Here is a 17,697-nt window from a genome sequence, read left to right on the forward strand (position 1 = left end):
AGAGGCAATCTTAGCTTAAATGTTCTTCAGGCTTCCCTTTCCTATTCTTTCTCAGGGGTTTTCTCTTTCTTTCAAGCCAGACTTGATGTGATCATTAATACAATGGGAGTCGGGTTGCTGCTGCAATGGGAGATGCCATCCAGTAGAAAGTGCTGCTGAGCTGGGAGCTGCTGGCTTTTTTCCCATGAAACTAATCCCCACTTTTTAGGCCATGACTTTTTCTAGGTGCTAATAGTAAAAAGCCAAAGTGCTGTCTCTGGCAGATCAGATCTGGTATTTCTTTTTCCATCTGACTTTGTTTTGATATGAAATTGCAGTTTCCTTTGACGAGGGAGCAGAGATGGGAGTGTAGACAGCTGTGCTCTTTTTTAATAAAACACCATAGCCTTCTGTTCCTCTCCATGTCTCGTGTATCAGTGTCTACTGGAGTGACCCTCACGTGGTCAGTTTCATTCTGAGTAAGGAATGAAGAAACTAAAAGTTCCCCTCTCTTCAAGAAATAACTTAAAATGGATATAGATCATGTAGTGCTCTCTGGAAGAGGTTGCCTTGCACAGGAGTGGGCTGTGGAGCAGTGTAATAACAGCCCAACCACTGATGTGGTGCAGGAAAGCTACTTCAATTCTGTGTTGTTCCAGCTCTTCTAACAAATGTGTTCTGACTGAAGTGTCTTGGCACAAACTGAACTTGCAAGTGCTTGGAGCCACAGGTCATTCCTAGTCAGTCTTTGGAGCTCTTCTTAAGATGCTTAAATTCAAGGAATCAAATGAAAGCCTTCAGGCTCTGCTTTGATTTCTGATTCTCTTTTTTTTTTTCCTGATTCAAATTTGTGTTGTCACAAAACTGGTACTGTACAACTAGTAGAAACATTAGCCCACACACCAAAGATTAGCCACAAAATTGTTTAATTTTAAGTCCAATTGAGATTCCTTCTTTGTAACTTACCAAAAAATAATAAATACTACCATAGTATCACCTGCCTCGGAAATACGTTTTTATAATGCTATTAGCTAAAGACATTTGAAGTCACTTAAAAAATTACTGATTAAAAAATTACTGAGTGTCAGGAAAATCTTATTCATCAGCATTTGAATTTGACTTTAAGCAGCTGCAGATTCATACGCTGTAACACTAAGGTCTTGAAAATTAATAGATGCAACAGTTGGTTGGTTTTTCTTAACTGCCATCGAGAAGACTGAGGTCGATCTTGAAATAGACGTAAGGATAGTATTCCTGATTACTCAGTTGTAAACCAGGGATGTCAATGCCAGGCTGCAAAAGGAAACAACATGACTTCAGTATCAGTAGAAGTGTTGAGCTGCTCCAGCCTAAAGCAGATGGTGTATGCTTTGCTCAGGTGGAATGCAATCTTGTACTTGCTGTGCTTAACACGCAATCTTCAGAGAATCTAGTTTTTGCTTGGTGGTTTTGGTAGGCTGTCTTAACACAGTACTGATATTTCCATTTTTTTCCTGACTTCTGCACTGGGAATCTTTTGCTTGCCTGGTTTTAGGCAGTTTTAAACTCCCTCTTGTTTTACCCTAAATGGTGTGCTCAGGAGCTGGAGAGCAGGTGTTGCTCTGAGACGTTCAGTCAGTGACAGCCCTGTACAGAGGAGGGAGGTTTCAGTCCTAGCATTTGTTTTACACCAGTTCTTTGTTGGCATTGAGCTGAACGTTTGCAGAGGACTTGAAGCTTACCTGGAAGAACTGCTACAACCAAGCACACCTGTTTCAGGCCAGTAACTGCGTAAGCATCAGATGCTTCAACTGCAACTGTAAGGATTGCAACTCTCCATGATAACCTGACCCTACCCAATACTCTAATCCTTTCCGTAACCGCCAGAGATTAGAGCTGCATCCAGGGATCACAGCACTGTGAGGTGCACTGAGGTGTTTGCTCCAACCCCTGCACCGCAAAAAGTGTTCAACTGGACTGAACTGGGACAAGCTACAGTACGTGCCGCTTGTATTCCAAATACGTACATCCATTATGCTTGCTGCTGCAACTTCATCCAGATGCTTGAAGGCCACGTTTAGGACATCTCGCAGGCGTTTTACAGACCTCCTATTTGGCTGCAGCAGCATTGCTTGGAAATTCACTGGAAGGCCATACCTGCAAACACAGCAAAATACCCCATCCTTTTCCAGGGGTCTTTTCCATTCCTGCCCTTCCTCTTCAACCTCCTGGCGCGTTCCCTGGTGGATAGTTCACATAGTGCATGGCCCCAGCTGTGCTGCACTGCCTTCTTCTCTGAAAGCACTTTCATTTTGAAGCTGTAGAGGAACTAAGCACCATCCTCTTTCCTGTAAGTGACCCCAAAGAGCCCACTCATCAGCTTTCTATGTCACCCGTTTGTAGCCATCTGTATCATCTCTGAGCTCCTGGATCTGTGTGTAGGGGATGCTTCCCCCGTGAAGAAAGGTACTTTCCGATGGGAATGTCTGCCAGCACTGCATGCATACCCACTTACCTCAGGACGGATTCAACAAAAACTCTCAAGGCTTTCACGTGAATCCAAGCTACAAATGCTTCGCTGAAGTTCACTTTCAGCCAGCGCAGTAACGGGCCCTATGAGAACAGATGCATCAGAGCTGTGATCCCCTTTGCTGTGCGAATTGGCTCCATCACTAGTGCCATTGAAGGCATCGTGGGCTGCTGAGTTAATTCTCAGGCAGCTCGTTGTCACTTAGTACGTCAGCAACTTGAGTGACCTTGGGCAAATAGTGTTATCCATCCCACGCCTCAATTTTCAGTGCTAGATGGAGCTCATAGGAATCTACTGGGATCATAAAGCCATTTCTAAGTGAGATCCTTAGAGGCAGGTAGCAAAGGCTGTCTAAGAATAGAAGCCACCAACTTGATGTGTTACTTACATACTGCTGTTTCTTATCAGAAGCGAGCTTCATCAGCTCTTCCTTTTCACATTTCAATTCCTTCTCATCAAAATAAAACTCTCGAACCATGAACCTACAATTGAATGACATTTGCTCTCACAAGCCATAGTCCAAGCAGTGTGCGCTGTCATTGCTTTTTTGCCTCTGAAGAAAGACTTAAGATGGGGACTGCAGAATCACAGAATGGCCTGGGTTGAAAAGGACCTCACAGATCATCGTTCCAATCCCCATGCTATGTGCAGGGTCACCAACCACGAGAGCAGGCTGCCCAGAGCCACATCCAGCCTGGCCTTGAGCGCCTCCAGGGACGGGGCATCCACACCTCTCTGGGCAACCTGTTCCAGTGCATCACCACCTCTGAGTGAAGAACTTTCCTCCTAACATCTAACCCAGATCTTCTGTCTTAGTTAAAAACCACTGCCCCTTGTCCTGTTACTATCAACCCATGTAAACAGTTGTTCCCCCTCCTGTTGATACGCTCCCTTCAAGTACTGGAAGGCCACAGTGAGGTCTCTCCAGAGCCAACTCTTCTCCAGGCTATATAAGCCCAGATCCCTCAACCTTTCTTCATAGGAGAGGTGCTCCACCCTTCTGCTCATCCTAGTGGCCCCCCTCTGGACCCATTCCAGGAGATATTTTGAAGCTGCTGGCCATTGAGCCATTTAAAGTATCTGCAGGGTGGGAGCTGAAGTCACCTCCAGAAAGCAAACATCCTGCTGCCTATTGCACGAGAGCAGGAAGAACAGTTCCTGGATTCCTCGCAAAGCGTGACTGCTTACCTGTTCTCTCTGGCTTTTGCCTTGAAGTCATCCATCACTTTTCTAAATAGTGTAACTGTAAAGAGTCCTCCCTCAGCATCCTCAGCAATCATTCTGTGGGAGGGAAAAACCCCCGCTGTGATTTGACACAGCAAATCTCTCACGTTCACTTCACCTTTCCCTTTTGCAGTTCTTTCATTTATGAATCTGAACAGTACCTCGCTTTCCAAGACCGATGTGACTCAAATGGGGAACAAAGGCTTCAATGGCACCAACCACAGTGTCTCTGATGCAAACACCTGCTTACACACCTACTTTTTTTTTCTGTTTCCTAATACGTTCCTCTGCTTACACACACATGTTTTTAAGACAGGCAGCTGCACAAAGCTTCCCTCCCTCTGTGCTTTCTGCTTCCTCCATTTCAGATAACATGACTATCACCTCTTACACCCTGGGCTGGACACCACACCTGCCTTGAGCTGAGCAGAGGAATATTTAATTCCTTGTAAGGATTTTTTCACTCAAGGTGTTAATATGGTGTACGGTCATGCAAAGGGCAGCACACTGAATTATCCTGCCTTACTGCAGAAAACAGGTAAAGTGATTGATTTACGTTTTTAAAAGGAGCTTTCATAAAGTTGTACATGACTGTATATCTGGATTACACCTTGATTACTGTAGCAAGCTCTTATCTTTCTAACACAAGCAATGGCCCTGGTTTGCTGTTCATCTGATCACAGAGAGTAGAAAGAACAAGCTTACTGGGAAAGGGAACAAGTTAACTGTAGGGAAAAAAAAGTGACTGTGGCTTCCATCTGTACTTTCCTGCAACTGAATAATTTCTAATCCCAAGGGAGAATGGGCAAATCTGTACGTTAACATGGAGCCTATGTATTAGTCACGTGATTCTTGAGCAATCTGAGTGATTGAGATATGGCAGGGATACGGCCAGAGATATGGCAGCCGGCAGGGACCTTAACTGGGGATGTCACTTACTTGGTGGAGCGAGGCACTACCATATCAGACAGGGATTCATAGGTCTTCTGCCACTGTATGTAGCTTGACCTTTGAGCAACACAAAGGAAAGCGGAGTAAATAAATGCAGTATACCAGAAAGAGAATGTGTTGATAAAAATAATGAAGCTAATTGCTTAGGGTGGGAGCTCTTCGCACTGGGTTATGTGGTAGCAAAGCCTCTTCTGTCCTTTCCTGTCCAAGTCACTAGCTAGAGAGGAGCTTCCAAACACATCATCCTCAGTCCTCCCTCACGCTGGGTCTTGGGATGAGGAAGTGGGAAGCAGGAAGCTGGAGGTGGGAAGATTGAGGCTTCTGGTTTCCATGTTCAGGCTGCCATGCGTCCTGTGTTCCAAGAGCTCCACACAAGTGTCTCATGGTCCAGTGCTGACGTGGTGCAATACTGGGAACATGGCAAGTACCAGCACTGGGAGAATGGGGCCAAGGGAAGGGTAAATTTGCAAAGTGAGTCATATTTATTGAGGGAACCCAAAGGAATATGTTGGTAATAAATTCAATAAACTTACCTAGAATAGCTTTTTGTAACATGTTCCTCACAGACAGAAAAGTGATGGTACTGCATGTGCGGGTTGGGATAGTGCTGCACTGAGAGGACAAGTTTTGTGTAGGCTTTCAGAAGGAAGGATACCTTGTACCTTCATGGCAATTATCCTATATGTAGGTACTTATAAATACGTGACCAGCAGAGCCCTTGTGAGTATGACAGGTCTGATTCCTTCTATAAACTGTCTCAGCTCCAGTGCAAATCTGTTCTTCCGTGTTGCTAGTTTTGGTTTTTTTAACTCCAACCCAGGAGGCTGTTGGAGAACCTGTTCTGTAACACTTACACACCTACATCCCACTTCTGTCCTGTTCTGAGCTTGGAGCAGTCTGTTCCCCAGATGGAGCACGGATCAGCTGCCCCACCTGATCCAGTAGTGCCTGCAAACTCAACATCACACCCGAGTGTGTGCACACGCCATCGCCTTACTTTGGCACCACGACTAGCAGTGTGATCAGGTACTCAGAATTCAGAACAAAGTCTTCTTTATGCACAATGTCTGCGAGGGTCCGAGTCAGCAAGTTTCCCCTAAAGCAAATAAGACAAAGAGAAAAAATGGCATTAACAGGAACCCAGCAGCAGCGCACCAGGGCCATCGTGCTATAGATATGACTGCCAACAGTGAATACTAAAGTTGAAAACACAGGTCACTAGGTGGCCGAAGGACACAGCTGCATTTCTAAAAAGGCCATTTATTGCAATTAAAAACACTCCATGTTGGAGTGGGCTCTGAGCTCTTTTGAGTACCTCTCTTGAGCAAAGAGTACCTCTCCACATAGGCTGCCTGAGCAAGGGGACTGAGTACAGAAGAGTGGCATATAAGCAAGAGTGGAATGAATGCTTGCACTATATCTTCTAAGCTGCTCTAAATTTACTGCTTACTGGAACTGACTATTTTTCCCTGTGATGCTCTAGAGAAAATCCAGGTTAACAGAGTTGATAGCACGAAAATCCAGGTAGCAGCACATAGCTACTAAGATCATGAGCAATTGAAGATGGTAGAGAGAATATTTGGAAGGTCTGAGGAAGTACTGCCTGGACCAGCAGAACAGAACAAAAGCAAAATGAAAATGGGATGCTGGTGAGGTAGGCACAGCAGAGAAGGAAAAGAAATGCTTTTGCCTGGACTATTGTAAAACTGGCTTTCTGAAAAGCATTTGCACAGCTCCCAAAGAAAGCAGCTCTATGTTGCAAAGGAATCTACTGGATGATGCAGCTGATCTAATTTCTGACTTCCTAAAATCTCATCAGAGCAATACATTGGCATTTGGTTTTGACTCTTTCCCAACACCTTGTCCTCCCACTGCTAATAAAGTCACAGTAGGTACCGCAGTCTCCCCTGAGTTGATTTTAAGACATACTGCTCACACCAGTTTCTCCCTTCATTTCCCTTTCACCTCTGGACGCTCAGTGTGCCCCACAGTCAGGCACGTACTTTGTGCCCATCACAGCATACACAGTTCACTGCACAGAGTGGATGTGGCATGGGCTGCTCTCACCTCAGCCATGCAGCATTCCAGAGCTCCACAGGCACACGCTGTACTTACACAGTTTTTTTCTCCAGGCTTTGCAAATTTCCCTTAATGTTGTTGTATGCAGCTGATCGGGTCTTTAGGTCTGCTTCTATCTGAGTAACTTGCTAAAAAAAAAAAGTAAAAAAAAGTGAATTGAGAAATTGCTTGAGGCATCATCCTCACCTTCCTCCTCCTTCCTCTGCACTGCGGAGAGATAACACAGCTGTCATCCCCTCCTAGAACCATCTGAACATAGCCAAGAGGGAGCCCACTTCAGTTCTGAGCTCCACAGAACTGCCCAGTCACGGTCAACTGTCCCTGCAGCAAGAAGGACTTGGTTAGCTGTTGCTGTGTATTTCATTTGCTATATGCATTGAACAACAGTTCATTCCTTCCTGAACAGGCTCCAGTGCAAATAATTCATCCAACTTGCAATGTGTTGGACGTAATGTAGGCCAAAGATTTCACAAGAAAATCTCAACAATTAGAATAACATTGCAGTACATACAAACAATAAAATGTTACAATGAAGAGTATTAAAATGCAGAGCATATCAATGCAGTCTGATAAATCTGACTAAGGTCCATATATTTATGGAATGAATAGGCTTGTGTATCTCTATATAGATACAGATAAATAGATATATCTCAGTGTTATTATGGTAGAAACTAAAATAAATCAGTACACACTGCTGCAGTACAGTGAGTTTCTGAACGTGCTCCTGCCCAAATCAAAGGCAGAACTCTCACTGATGTGCTGTGACAGGAGAGACCAAAAACTGCCAAAAGACATGATTCCCCATTCTGAGATCTTCTTACGACCTGCTGCACAGTTTACCTTTGCTAATGCTTCTGATATATTCTTCAGTGGCTGCTTTATGGGATATTTGGCCATGTCCCACTCAAACCGGGTCAAGTAGCTAATTAGGTCAACTGAAAATACAAAGAAATGTGTTAAAGCAGACAGCTGACATGATGGCAGCTCAAAGCTGGGGGGGCAGCCCCCAGCTATACCCTATGCAGAACTCTGGTTAGCCCACCTCTGGATTCTCATACAAATTCAATCTAGATCAAACCTGCACAAATTAAATGCTCAATCTAAGCACCCCCAAAGTGAAAAAGTTGAAACAGATATGCTGTTTGCTGCAGGTGGGCTTCTTTCCAGACAGGCAGGATGGAGAATATGTGAGAAGTTACCATGGGGTGACCACCCTGCCTTCTGTGACATCAAACACCCTGCCAGGGGAGCACTATCCTTTCCATGGGCATCTTTCAACCCATAACAGAGTCAGTTTACCCTATTAGATTTCCAAAGCATGGAAAGTCTTATGAAAGGAGGAAGGCAACTTCTTATCAAGGGATAAACTGAACAGAAAGCAGAAAACACTGGCATGACCATGTTCTCCCTCTCTCTGAAAGCCACAGTTGTGCAAAGCTCCCTCACATTCAGTGCACAGATTCAGCCCTTCCTGCCAATATGTGATCAGGAAGCAGCAAACTCTCCAGCACAAGGAGCATGTGGGAAATGGGGCAAAGCTGCAGCAGGAGCTGCAGCAGGAGCACCAGCTGTCACATGGCTGCTGCATGCCCCGTCCTTGGGTGGTGCTGGCACAGGGGTTTCATCCTGCTGCCTCTCTTCAAAGTGCTCCTGCTTAGGCTTTGCTAACTTTAATGAGAGTGAGACCCAAAAAGAGTATGGTATTGCTGGGCTGCGCAGAGCAATAGAGTATTCATAAGCCCTTTAAAGACAATCATTGATATATCTACAACTGCGGAGATACAGAAGTTTCTGTGCCGCTCTTATCCTCACATTCCTCCAATCTCAGCAGAACCCAGCTGTTCAGCAGTTAAGCACAGCATGAGTCTTCAACCCATTTCACAAGTGTACTCCCCAGCCACGCTCCCAAGTCCCTTCTCTTCTACACTGCCTCTCCTTGCTGCCATCCAGGAGGGATGCCTCCTCCTCAGCAGCCCAGGAATCCCACAGGCTGAACACTTCCTAGCTCTGCTGCACTAACCCAGCTCTAAGCAGGAATTTAAACTACATCCCCTACAAAACACTTAATTCTTCAGAACAGTTTTGCTTCTCATTTTGCTTTTCTGTTCATTTCAGTTTTGAGTTTATTGCAGAGAATGGAGTTATTCCGAGACTTAACAGATTTTAAAAGTCATTTTGGGTCCACATTACTACAAAGGAACAGAATTTGGTCTAAACATTTAAAAAGATCTTTAATTACACTTCACATTTTTGATGCTGTCATAAGCAAGAAAGCATTTCCTGCTACTGTGCTATAATAAAGTTCCCAGTGTACACAAATACAAGTTTTCCTTCTATAAGAGGGGCATCTCCACACGGCTGCTTCCAGCTATCGGCCACCAGCATGCAGTAAGTATATTCATCTAACTCAAAGGGCTGTATTTGCTGATGCTTGCAGTTCTCCTTCACACAATTCTAAGCAGACAATTGCTAGACACAGCCAACAATTCAATTGGCTGGTGGAGCAAACTGCTGCCAGGAATTTATACAATTGAGCAAAAACCAGAACATTTGTAAGTAAAAACCTCAGTGTGCATGGTCTAATAGCCTGAAATGGGACTATGCAGCAAGAAATCATGTCTTACAATCTTGTTTCTCATTTCATGACCTTCATTCAGCTTTAGGGTCCTTTTGCCATCCAAAAAGGGAAGGAGGAAGAATTCAGTGTTGCTGCTGCTTGTGAGGAATAATACTGGATTGCAACAGGGCAATCCTAAAAATATTTATATATACATATTCATATTAAAATTAACATTTTTAAGATGCAATCAATAATCTTACAAAAGCCTTAGTTAGCAGTGATTCCTTTGGATGACCAAAGGACCAAAATAAGTAGCATATACAAGAAACTTCCATATCCTTCTATTACAACACATGCAGAGCTGACACGAAAGGAAAAGAGCGTAAAAAGAGGAAGCAAAGGAAATAAGTTCAACCTGTTGTTTCTCAAGTCATAGGGATAACGTGATCAAGCTACGAGGTTGTTACTTGAGAAATCCATCGTAACGTGATCACTGTATCTCTACAACCAGACCAAAACTTGTTTCTAGCACTACTACACCCAAATGCATGCTTGTAGTAACACGGCAATCAGCAATCCTCAACATACTTTTTAGGCATTTCATTTTATCCTTTAGCCCTGGAACATAAGTAAGTAGGATTATTGTACTTGGACATTAGTTGCACACATCAAATGCCAGTCTTATTTCATGCACGGAGGACAGCTTCCCAGACCAAGATGGGGAAGGGTCTGGAGGGCAAGGTGTGTGGGGAGCAGCTGAGGCACCTCCACGTGCTCAGCCCAGAGCATTGCAGGCTGAGGAGAGGCCTGATGGCTGCAGCTCCTCACAGGGAGCGGAGGGGCAGCACTGAGCTCTGTGTGACAGTGACAGGGCCCAAGGGAACGGCATGGAGCTGTGCTGGGGAGGGGCAGCTGGGGGTCAGGGAAAGGCTCCATACCAGAGGGTGGTGGGCATGGCACAGGCTTCCCACTGCAGTGGGCACGGCCCCAAGTGCTGGAGTTCAAGGAGTGTTTAGACACAACTCTCAGACATAGGGTTTGATTTTGGGTGGTCAAGTGCAGAGCCATGGGTTGCACTTAATGATCCTTGTGGGTCTCTCCCAGTTGGGATATTCTGTGTTCTAACTAGGGGGCTCCACCGACCCTTCACTGTGTCAGAAGTATCCCTGCTGTCACTGCCTGCTCTTCTCTGCTGCCAGCCAGAGCAGGACATCACATGGCAAACCAAAGAGAAGTTATCTGTAATGGAAGCAACATGTGCAAGTCCTGGCAGCCTCTGGTATGACCCTGTGAGTGCAGCCTGGCTCCCCTAAGGAAGCAGAGTATGGACAGGGCAGTGGCAGGGCTCTGCTCTCACAATGAAGATCTCACATACTGCTGATTGCACTGGCCTGCAAGGCCTCGCTGCCTACCAGCTGTAGAACAGCACCACAGCTCCACTGACAGAGGAAGTACGTATGCCAAGCTAGCAAAGCAGGAAACTCCCCAGACTTTGGCTGTTACTGCAACACTGACTGTAACACAGTGTTTCTGATCTTGCTGCTCATGGCCAACTCATAACTCCCCAGGAAATGAATTGTTGCCCCCTATGTCCACCTGCAATGTTAGAAAACCACATCTGACAGAGCACAGCATCTGTCACAGCACTGCAGAAAGGAAAGCAAAACACAAATGCAGCACTGATCAATTCTATGCAGACTTCTCGAACACAATTTAGCTGCCTGTACATGGATCCAGCCCATGGAGGCCACAAAGAAGTGCTAGGTCATTTTAGGAATGTCTCCTTGTTTCCTCTTAAATCCTCAGCGCTGGTGCTGGAAATACTTCTTCCACAAAAGAATGCCAGACACTAAATATTGTCCTGGAAGCAAAGCTGGAACTGTATAAAGTTTCTATTAACTCTGGAAAAAATGGAATGTGGCTAGATGTGCTCTTAGAAAATATTCCTGATGGTTGTCCTCTCTAATGGATGAGTGTTTCAATTCTGAATGTTCATATTCTGAAACAAATACAGGCAACATCAATGCATTAACAAATCCACATTCAAAGTACCTACCTCCATTGGCCAGAAGATTTTCCTGGACTTTATCTTTGGAGTCCTCCATAACTTCTCCTATATACTGGACAATTTTCTTGATTACGCTTGGGTGTAACAAGAGAAGCTTTGTTAGTAAAGAAACAATACATATATAAAACAGATACTACAGTGATCTGATAAACATGGAGATACTCAAAGAAAACACTCGTGAAGCAAGGCAGGTAAATTTGCAATCACAAAGACAATAAACAACCTATTGCATACAGCAGAACTACAATATGCTGGTTTCTGAAAACACAGAGGTAATATCATCTCCCCAGAGCTCAAGGCTCCCAAAAGATATCAATTCTGTCTTCTGCACACTGTATTTCATGGCAATCATTGCAGAAACCAGAAGACAAGAAACCTGTGTTCACGTTCCAGAAGTGATGGAGGGACAAGAGGCTACACACAGAACAGTCCAGGCTAACCCTGGTTGAAGATAAACAAACCTTTGCAGTTGTTCTTACGACACCAGACAGGAACAGTTCAGAGTCTAGGTTTGGTGCACTAAATACAGCTGTGCCATACCCAGTGAGGAATCTCACCCCAATTCACATCCCTCTAAGGGCTACACATGTTTTCACTGTTGGGCTGCAGATGCTGGTGGAGAACAGCATTTTCATAGACTAGTACTAAGTTGGAAGGATCCCTTAAAGACCAGCTGGTCAAACTCCCGTGCAATGATGAGGGACACCCACAGCTCCATCAGATGCTCAGAGCCCTGACCAGCCTGACCTTGGGTGTCTCCAGGGATGGGGTATTCACCACTTCTCTGAGCAACCTGTGCCAGTGCTTCATATCCCTTATTGTAGAAAGCTTTTTCCTTTTAAACAGTCTAAATCCCCTGTTTTAGTTTGAAACCATTTCCCCTTCTCCTGCCACAACAAACCTTACTAAAGAGTCCACATTTTGCTCACACTCATGCTGAGGGGTAGAGTGCAGGTGTAACCAGTATATACTCTCTGCTCTTTCAGATTTTGCTTGTGAAAGCCTTGCAACATCATTGCTTAATTAAAAAAAAAAAAAAAAGGCAAACAGTTTTTAGGTGATACTGTATATTAACCGTCACTCCCAGAGGGGGCAGGCAGCAGAACCCTGCAATCTCCAGCCTCTGCACAACACCCTGCAGACATGGGATCTGGAGAGTGCTCAGGTAGGAGTGACGGAGGGGAACGCCAGCTTTAGAGAGCACCACATTACCCCACAGCGACATGGAAAAATACTCCACCTCCCTGTGTAAATAAATAATAAAAGTACATGGAAACAATAGATCCTGCAAACTCTTGCCCCTTCTCTGCTGTCCTGGCAGGAGGCAGCGCTGACAGGTTTGTACTGCCTTTATTGGCAGTCCTGTTTATCTAGCAACAATACAGCAGGTAGCTGCCTCAGAGGAGCAGGAATGTAAATGCTCAGGTCATTTGAACAGGCTTGAACTCTCCAAATGCTGTTTTCTTTGGCTAAGTACAAGTGTTTGGCACTTTAACCCTTGAATTCCAATTACATACTTAAAATCTTGGACATTTATTTAACACAAAATTATGTAGTTCTGATTCATTTTTATTGATTACTCTTTGCTACTACACTCCTCTAACTCATTTTTCTTATTTTAAACACACTTTCCTTAGTTTTAAATCTCATGGATCCTTCCTGATCAGTTAGCTCTATAAAGAACACAACTAGGATGAGTCCTTACCCAACAGCTCACTGTGTAAAAATCTCACTGACTCTTTTGCTCAGTGCACACGTGTCATATTTAAGTGCCACTGCTGGCATTAACAGAACAATAAGCGGAGTAAAGGGGCATTCAGCTTGAACAAGGAACTATGTACTATCTTGTTAAGACAAAGGTAACAGTGGGAACATGTCACCTAAAACTTCCCCCTGTGATCTTACATGGACCCCACAGCAGGCTTTGAAGAAGTGGGAATTAGTCAAACCCTTCTGAAAATCACTTCTGCATGGTTCCTGCAACCTTCAGATCTCTCAGTTGCTTGGCTAGCTGCTGCCCTAAGTAGCTTTCCACCTTTGCACTAGAATACATAGACACCACTGGCACTATTTTGTCCCAGACTTTCTCCCTTTCCCTTTTCACTCCAGCACGAACAATCTGCTGAATGAACTAGAGGAGTGAACACATTTACAAAGACTCCCCCAAAGGGCCGTTTTCCCTACCAGAGGGGGAGAGTCACAATAGAGAAGGTTTTATTGATTTAATTAAGTATTAAGCTGCTCTGTCCTGCTAAATATTCTGAAAAAGCAATTCTCAAAAAACCAACATTGTGTGCAACCCAGTGACCAGATGTAAGCATCCTATTTCAGCTCCACTGTGGTAAAGTCAGAAAACTATGCTAGGGAGAAACGTATCCTGGCAGACTAACATTTCTGCAAACTGCCTAACACAGGTTTGAACAGCTTATATCATGATCTCCATATGTGATTGCACCCACCAAACAAAATCTATGAAAGCACAAAGCACTTTCAAACAGGCAGCTCCTCACTAGTCCTGGCTAGGGGAGAAAAGGCAAAAAGCCCCAAAGCCGACGTGGCCACAGCTGTATGCAAGGTTTGCATCCAAAGCAATATAAAGTTTCATCAGTAAAGACTACTTTGTGCCATAAAGTATCCTAAAACCCATCATTTCCTTAGCATTCTGTACTCTATTATCCTTTGTCCACTCAGGTCAGCTTGGCCTAGAAGGCAAACTTGGCAGTGATCCCCAAGGAGATCATGTGAGTCTCCCTGCATAAATGGGTTTGACACAGTGCCAGTCAATCCTGTAGCCTTCCAGGAGTTTAGCAGTCCGAAAGGAAGAGTACCCAAATTCATTCCAAAGAATCTATTCTTTATAACTCTTGTATCTGGTTAAAAATCTCAAGAGAAATATTCCGGGTAAAAGAAAAGTGGGGAGAGCAGGGAGGGCTTCGTACTCTCTAAATACTGTTTTATTCATTTGAGTTTCTCGATGGAGGGGGAAGTTGTTCTTTAAAAGGAGTGCAAAAAAATCTCAGCTGTTTCCCTTTGAGAACAGCTTTCCTTGAGAACAGACACCCAGACATCACTGTTCAGACAGAACTGCCACTGGCTCCATTCAGCCAGGCTTTAAGGAATGGTCCCTTCCTTGTAATAACTCTGTGACAACTGACACAAGGGCTAAACTATGACACAAACCCATCCACTTCAGACCAGTTGTAGTCTGGGTTAGAACAACTCAGACCAAGGTGAATTCAAGGACGCACCATCCCATAAAAACAATGTCTGTTTCTCATCTGTAGGTACTAAATAAGATCTATCTTACCTTTCAGCAAAGCTATCAAGTTTGCCCAACTCATCTGACAGACCAACGAGAGCATCCAGTGTCCCCACCTGTACAAGAGATGAGAAGCAGGTAAGAGATCTGTATGCCCAAGACTTCTGTCAGCAGTCCTAGGGACTTTGATCTGTGAATTCAACAGTTTTGCAGAACATTATTCACTATAGATGAATATATATTATTCACTATAAAGCAATTCCTTTTCTTGAGACCCAGGCACAAAAAGCCTTTTCCAATAAAGGAAAAAGTGTGTATGTTGTCTCAAGATCACATGTCAATGCTTTCCTTCCTGTTTTCATTCCTGAACCACAGAGTAGCATAGACTTTTATATGACAAAAGAATGAGCAGAAACGCACACAGCATATGCATAAAACAAATCTAATGTACCGAGGGAACCAAGAGAAGCAGAGTGTATTCAAAAGAGGGTCTCTGCATTCTTCCCCATTGCCAAAGACTAAGCCTCTCACAATACCATCTCCCCCAGGACTGACATCTGCTTTTTGCATGACTGTCACAGTCACAGTTCCATGTTTATGGTATTGCAATATATTGCCAAGCTTTTTCTTGTGACGTTGCCAGCTCAACATTACAAAGGGTCAGGCAGAAGGAGAACAGGAGAAGAACCAAACCTCACATAGAACAGTTAGCAGTGCACAAAGAGCTGGCTGTATCATCGGATGATGTCAATACTTCATTTCCCCCAACATTAATGGACTCACTCTGGCGCTGACCGGGCTGGTGGCACACAGATAATAAAATCACAACATTCTCAGGTGGATGTGCAGTCTGCAGCATCCATGTGCTACTTCAGTAGGTTATCACTTGAGAAAAGGGCACACTCCCCTTTCGCTTGCATCCTTAAATAACTGGAACAGCTCAAGCCATAACTTAACAATCTTTGTGGACTAAAGCCAGACCCTGGTTGTGCCATGTGTAGCTTTGTAAGAGACGGGTGATGGCAGCTCCCCAAGGAACCAAGTACTGCATACTGACTTCAGAGAAGCATATTTAGACTTTTCATAGATGCAAATGAAATAAAGTGCAGATCTTACAAAAGAAGGATTAAAGAAGGCAAAGATGTATTATAAAAAAAAGCCATGAATAAATGCTCTTCCTGTTGATATGAGGCTATAAAGCTTCATATGTATATTTATAAAGCCTTATATATAGCTGAATATACACACATCCATCTCCGACAGAGAATGTGCATTATATCGGATTGTCTGCTCTCTGAGTGGTCTCACTGGGGTACTTCTAGATAATGGGCTGCTTCCCGTGCATCACCAATTCTAGATGTACAATGCTATACGACTTTTGTGATTGGAAGCCATTGGAAGCAGATGCAATACGTTGTATTTAACCAGTCACCTTCACTCCGTACACATGTATCCTTCCCATGTGAAAGTCAGCTTCAGGCAAAAGGACTCCTGTCTTTCCCTAATTGATTTTCAGTAGACTGAACACAACTCAGCCCCCGTTGCGACCTTTTTCTGCTCCCTGAAATGATAAATCTCATGTTTATCACAGAAATCCTTAGTCCTGGCTGGGGTTGTTTTGTCACCCATTCCCAAACCCTCTCCTTGCTTACCTTTAAGTCTGGAATATGGAACTTGCTGTTGCTGGACAGGTTGGATTTGGATGTCACGGTGTTCATTCTCTCCCATGCCTGCAGGTTTGTTTTATCTCCTGGGGCAGAAATCAGCCAGAACTCCGACATGATCCAGTACTTTTCCTTCACTCCTGATCACTGCAGGAACACAAAGCAGGTAAGAGGCTAAAAAGGTATTGTGTACAATGTGTTCTTCCCTAAGAACCAACAGAGTTGGAGCGGATTACTGATTTTTTGCAGGCATAATTACAGTGAGTCACTCCTGTCTCAGTCTGAAATGGAACATGACCTTCTCCACAATGTCACACACAGAGTGCAGCAGTTCCTTCTTTATCAGGGTTGTTCCATCCAGTTTCTGAATGAAGAACCGAAGCTCTCTCCTCCTCTTTCCCTCCCCTCCCTGTCCTTTTGCACTGCACACAGTTCAGTCCCCGTTGCCAGGTTTCATTGTGGTCCCCACAGCCACAGCCGGGCTCATTGCGGAGCTGCAGACTCCAGTCACAAGGAGGTAATTGAAGGTAATGAAGGAGTTCTGCTTGATCAATATCAACGCTCAAATACTCGGGCAAAAGTGCAAGCAGAATGTAGAAAGTCTTCTGAACTTACAGGCTGCAGGAGATGCCACTGGAATTTCACTTTCCCCTGTGTTCTAATCTCCAGGTTGGGTAGGAAGGAGAGGAGGAGAAGAGATGCTGGCAGCACAACATACACAAAGCGAACGGCGGTGCAAATCCACGTGTGACAGCCGCGCTGGTGCTACGCAAACAGATGAGCGCAGGACAGCGAGAAGCGGTCCACACGCAGCGATCTCCGGCTCTTCCACGCAAAGGCTGCCCCGGCCCCCTCCCGCCCCGCACGCCTGACTTCCAGCTGCACGGAGCGGGAAACCCGGGGAGCGGCACCCGCTCCCTGACCGCCCCGGCCCCGCACAGCGGGCGGCTCCGGCTCCGGGCCGGGGGAAGCCGCGCTCGGGGCGGGGCCCGGGGCAGGGCCGCGCGGGAGGCGGGCGCCGAGCTGCGGTGGGTGCTCCTCCGTTTCGCTTTCTTCAGAGGACGGTGCATTTTCCTTTGGGTCTCCTCGAGTTTCTCTGTACTAAATGTAACTGAAGTTCCTCAAGAAATCAAAGAGAATGTTTCCCCCACCCCTCCACTCCCCTTTATTTATTTTTTTTTTCCACAAGTGTTCTGAACGAAGGGAGTTTTTCATTGCTGGATGGTGTCCCTCCCTTCTGTAGTATCAACTGTTGCTGAGGGTGCACTCAGTCCCATCATCTATGTCACTGATACATACTGGTCTCAAGACTGACCCCTGAGGGATGCCACTTGTGGCTGGCCTCCACCTGCACATAGAGCCATTGACAGCAACCCTTTGGCTATGACCTCCAACCAATCTGTT

The 17,697-nt window shown here is 45.0% G+C and overlaps 1 protein-coding gene across 2 annotated transcripts; it reads right to left on the reverse strand.

Annotated features, from left to right (window-relative positions):
• Positions 1-1,052: 1,052 nt before the first annotated feature.
• On the reverse strand, positions 1,053-16,995 carry ATP6V1C2 (ATPase H+ transporting V1 subunit C2). 2 transcript variants are annotated; one of them, XM_065730701.1, is made up of 13 exons: positions 16,909-16,995; positions 16,282-16,440; positions 14,678-14,745; positions 11,359-11,444; positions 7,583-7,677; positions 6,779-6,870; positions 5,661-5,759; positions 4,652-4,720; positions 3,677-3,769; positions 2,877-2,970; positions 2,474-2,571; positions 1,986-2,115; positions 1,053-1,272 (listed from the first exon to the last, which is right to left on the reverse strand). In XM_065730701.1, the coding sequence occupies exons 2-13, from the start codon at positions 16,408-16,410 to the stop codon at positions 1,177-1,179; spliced, it is 1,149 nt and encodes a 382-aa protein (XP_065586773.1). In that variant the 5' UTR covers positions 16,411-16,440; positions 16,909-16,995; the 3' UTR covers positions 1,053-1,176. The 2 variants fall into 2 exon arrangements, with proteins under 2 accessions (XP_065586773.1, XP_065586775.1); XM_065730703.1 differs by lacking the exon at positions 16,909-16,995 and adding an exon at positions 16,553-16,571.
• Between the last annotated feature and the right edge of the window lie 702 nt (positions 16,996-17,697).

The sequence above is a fragment of the Cyrtonyx montezumae genome, unplaced genomic scaffold, assembly GCF_038088225.1.
Source record: "Cyrtonyx montezumae isolate F1298 unplaced genomic scaffold, pur_monq_1.0 scaffold_13, whole genome shotgun sequence".
In the NCBI taxonomy this organism is placed as follows: Eukaryota; Metazoa; Chordata; class Aves; order Galliformes; family Odontophoridae; genus Cyrtonyx; species Cyrtonyx montezumae.

Bases quoted from the DNA above. Each gene is read 5' to 3' on its own strand.
- ATP6V1C2 (XM_065730701.1), bottom strand. From the start codon at position 16,410: ATGTCGGAGTTCTGGCTGATTTCTGCCCCAGGAGATAAAACAAACCTG. The intron at 3,770-4,651 runs GTAAGTGACATC...TCCCTCCCACAG, and splicing joins GTAGTGCCTCGCTCCACCAA to AATGATTGCTGAGGATGCTG. The intron at 2,971-3,676 runs GTAAGCAGTCAC...ATTCAATTGTAG, and splicing joins GCAAAAGCCAGAGAGAACAG to GTTCATGGTTCGAGAGTTTT.